At 39.6% G+C, this 4,467-nt stretch overlaps 1 protein-coding gene across 1 annotated transcript; it reads right to left on the reverse strand.

Moving 5' to 3' along the window:
• Positions 1 to 1,750: 1,750 nt before the first annotated feature.
• On the reverse strand, positions 1,751 to 4,220 carry BDW43DRAFT_295530 (NCA2 family protein). The gene is made up of 5 exons (XM_032044069.1): positions 4,038 to 4,220; positions 2,411 to 3,979; positions 2,236 to 2,361; positions 1,867 to 2,187; positions 1,751 to 1,812 (listed from the first exon to the last, which is right to left on the reverse strand). Exons 1-4 carry the CDS (start codon positions 4,052 to 4,054, stop codon positions 1,944 to 1,946), a joined length of 1,956 nt encoding a protein of 651 aa, XP_031893701.1. The 5' UTR covers positions 4,055 to 4,220; the 3' UTR covers positions 1,751 to 1,812; positions 1,867 to 1,943.
• Between the last annotated feature and the right edge of the window lie 247 nt (positions 4,221 to 4,467).

Genomic DNA, 4,467 nt, shown 5'->3' on the forward strand with positions numbered 1-4,467 from the left:
GGTAATATTATCTTAGTATTCTTACTGCTATCTTTCAGCTTTAATAAATTATGCTTTAAGGATTTTGATCTTAGTATTCTATTCTCTAGTATTATTAACTAGTTATTCAATAACACTTCTTATTTCAGTAATCTGGTTTCTAAGACCAGGTGTCTTTTCTAGTTCAGAGTTGGTATTTACTGGCAGTATATTCTTAACTGGAGTCTTCTGCTTACTAGATCCCTATAAAGATATATTATTAATATTTTAAGTCCTACAAGACTCAACTTATATAGACTGGTAATTAATATATTATACCCGGATATTTAATCAAGAGCTATATAGCGTTAGCTGCCTTGTAGAAATACTAATCTATATAACAGTAAACCCGATATAGTCCTGAATAATAAGTGACAATAGCTCTGAATATAATCTTTATCCAAGATCTAATATAATAATCTAATCCAAGGTCTGACAATATAACTTAACCTAAGTCTAATAGTATATAATACTAGTCTGTGAATAGCTCAAGTCCAAAAGGCCAGGCCTATTAAGTATATATACTTAATAGTTAAGAAAGTATAAATAAGTTAAATGCTAACTTAATACTAAAGATATATTCTAAGTAATAATTTAGATTAATTATAAAGAACTATCTAAATATATGAAATAAGTGTCCTTATATATTTCTTTCTCTCATGTCACTGCCATGATATATTATATTGCTGATATATCATATCATGTTGCTAACATGTTTCGATTGTAACGCTGCCATGATATGGCTTATTGGTAACATGTTCAGGTCACGTGATCCATTAATTATGTGTACGCGATAGTTACTCACATAATTGGATGTCCTTTGGTGCTTTTCCTTCCTCAGCGCTAGTGCTTGATTCTTTGACTGTCGTGTCACTGGTTCTGCCGCCTGGTTCCGCGTCCGATAAGTGCACTAGACAAGGGTCTGTAACAGTGTCCTTATATACTTATCCTGCTATGGTATATCCTTATACCATGATATATACTTTATACTATATACTGTAGTCCTTCCTGTATACTATCCTGTATACCCTATCATGTGATTCAGGGTTCTTCTTACCCTTTCTGGGTAGCTTGTCTTGTCTTTCTGTCACACTAGTCTTATCGCTCTTTCTGCCTTGCGCGCGCAACAACGCAACAATATTCACTTATTTTATCTTACCTTAATTTATCTATTATGAATATTTTTTTTCTTACTCTACTCTATAATTTATCATTTATATAATTTAATCTATTATCTTTGATTTGCATTATATTATCTATAAAAACCAACATATAAATATAATATTATATTAATAACTTAATTTAAACCTATACTAACTGCTAATTTCTTTAGATATAAACCGTATTAATCTCCTATGACTGTTAATATTAATTCTCTATATAGAAGGGGAGAGAGAGAAGCATAATTACATTATAGAAGTGACTTATAGACAGCCTTATATTATGGGAGGCTCTGCCTAAGATATTGCTATCAAGCCTTTACCACATAAATATTTTGTACAGCACGTTATTCCTGTCAATTAGCTATTTCTTCTTGTTCAATAGGCACGCTTAGGTTGGAACAGCTTATTCATCCTGTAACACATCGGTTGACTTAATTTAATACAATATCACCATACTTTATTCAACCCTCAAGCTTCCCTCAGTAAGTGCCAGAATACCAATTCATTATCACTTGCTTATGGCTTACCTCAATCCTCCTTGGACATATCCACTAAATCAGAAAATGGTCTATATATATATATATATATATATATACCAGTCCATTAAAGTAGAGATAGAAGCGGCCGACACCTAGAGATCGCTCTTAGTTTTGCTATTCACCCTTGACTCAAAGTAGCACGCCACCTCAGATGTTTGGCTAACGGGAGTAGGCACAATCCCACCAAGAGCCGGTAAAGTACTGTATACCCAGCATCATATCATCACTGAATCCATTTCGAGTAGACCCAACCCATTCTACCGAATATCTCAAGCTGCCGATCAACTACTCTCTGATTGATAAGATCACTGATATCTTCCCGAAAAGCGCGAAGATCTACTCCCTTCAGAACAGTTCCTGCTTTATTGAGGAGGACTTCAGTCTCGCATATCAGAAGGCCATAGTCTCTGTATGTGAGCAGGCCAGATATGGTAGAGGTAGAGGATATCAAAGTACGATGAGCATTCCTACCCTAGGTCAACACGTTGCACGTTGCACTATTTGGTCCTACATACCGTAGTGCATGCCTCAACTCATCTTGCTGCCTACCTGCTCTTAGGCCCCTTCTATTGCCGAAAATGCCCCCAAACCATCGAAGCGTAGCGTAGGAAACCAGAATGCCTGGTGTAAGACCAACAAAACTACAGCCTGTTAGCCTTCCTACCAAATTATGCCAAAGAACGCGCATACCCAAAAACAAGCTCTTGACTCTTCAGCAAAGCATCAATACCGCTGATTGCGATCTCAACATCTACCTTCGTCTTCTGGATTTGGATCAAGAGGGCTCGTACAAGGTCACCCCGTACAGTACCGACAAAAGGAGTCCTTAAATCCTTCTCGTACGCCTTTAGTACCGGTGTCAGATCGCCTTCTCTAACCTTATTTGCAATTGAATTGATATCAAGGACAGAATGTCCAGGCTTTGATTCGCCGCGATCAAGGATGAAGTCGATTACCATCCTCTCTAAGCTCGACCGGTCAGCTTCCAGGCTGTTCTTGCTCATCAAAGCAATTTCACTTTTTTCATTATGCCTTATGGTTCCGATAAGCCTTTGGATTGGGTCTAGAACCCAATTGTTCCAGAATTCAATTGTAGTTTCTCCAGTATTGAAAACCCACTGAATAAGCTGATGGCGGTGGTTTGTCAGAATGCTTAATGAGGTGCTTGCAGTTAAGAGCATTACTGACAGTGGAAGCCAGTAGCGCACAAGACGTGCTGGACGCCCATGCTTCTTCAGAGTTGCAAATGTAAGGGTTTTCTGGGCGGGAAGAAGTCTAAGCAAAATATCCTGTAGTCGCTTAAGAGCTAGTCTGGGTGCTGGGGGTGCGCACATGTTGTTAGATTCGGTTTGGAGACGTGCAACCCCCTCGTTAGCAGCTGAAAGTATGCTTCCCCCAAAGTCAAAGGCATCACTGTCACTTGGCAACTTTTGTAAGAATGTCTCCATCAAGACCACACTCCTATAGACCGTACCACGCAACTGGTTACTTATAGAAATGGGACCTGTCCGGTTACAACTATCGCGATTTGATGGATTAGGGAAGCATTCTTTCATAAGGAGCCCGATACCACCAGCATTGAGATCCTTTAAGGTCTTTAGCTTTTCCCGGTTCCGCCCTATCTCAAACCTGGCTGCCATAAATGGTGAAACGACGTTTTCCTGTAGAGCATGCAAGTTTCTGGTATTGAAGGACCTCTGTATGGCCTCGTAAATTTGCGCCCATCTGGATGAGACCGGCGAGGGAGGTCTTGCTCTGGCGCCGCTTCCAGTCACGTTTGGGTGAGATTTGGTCAACCGGCGCCATACCCGGAAAGGTGATGTTTGTAGCGTATAAGCACAGGTGTACCAATACGAGTCTAGTATGGCGTCCCAATAAAAAATTTCATCACTGAGGAGCAGACTCTGACCGAGGAAAGATTTCAATACTACCCCTAAAGTCTGCACTGTCGCCTTCGCGACTGCCAGCCACATAAGTTCTTCTAGTGCACTGTCAGTGGACCCATCAGGAAGAAGTCCATGTGGTTCGAGCAGGGAGCAAGGGAGCTTCGAAATAAATCCCACAATATGCTCAGGAGGGAGCAATGGTTCGGACTTGGAAGTTACAGAAAGAGAACCGATGACATTTTCTAAGTCAGATATGTGTTTTGTAGCGGCGTCGACATCATGTTTATGCTTAGAAATATCTAGAGAAGCAAGGTTTGAGTCATTGATTTGTTGCCTAACTTGATCAAGTTGTGCATCTAAGCGGCAGATGTGACTTGCAATTCATCAGCATAGCCCTCCAGACAATATATATATATTCCTTTTTAACTTACTCATTGACCACTGACATCGTATGCCTATAACGCAAGTTTATGTGTTTTAAGACAGGAGGGTTGAAGTATTCACTGCAGCATTGTAGAGAGACTTGTATATAGGCTGAGAGAGATGGCGTCACAATGTCACAATGTCATGGCCCTGATGCAGATATAAACAAAGAAAATACGCACGGAGTACTGTAATTAATTCCGTTTCTTGGCAAAACTTTACTTCTTCTTTCTAGCGGATAGGGAAAGAGAATCACCCTTTTGAGTTAGGGAATGGGCTTCTGCTATATTCCTTACCATACTAGCAAATCCTCATACAATGCTCAGTCATAGATAGCTAAGTACTGTTAGAATATTATCACAGATCAAGCCATGCCTCCAGTTAGGATCGCCAATAAATATACCATGATTCAACACCAAAAAATGCATTGTATTATAA

This window comes from Aspergillus alliaceus (genome assembly GCF_009176365.1).
Source record: "Aspergillus alliaceus strain CBS 536.65 unplaced genomic scaffold BDW43scaffold_122, whole genome shotgun sequence".
NCBI lineage: Eukaryota > Fungi > Ascomycota > Eurotiomycetes > Eurotiales > Aspergillaceae > Aspergillus > Aspergillus alliaceus.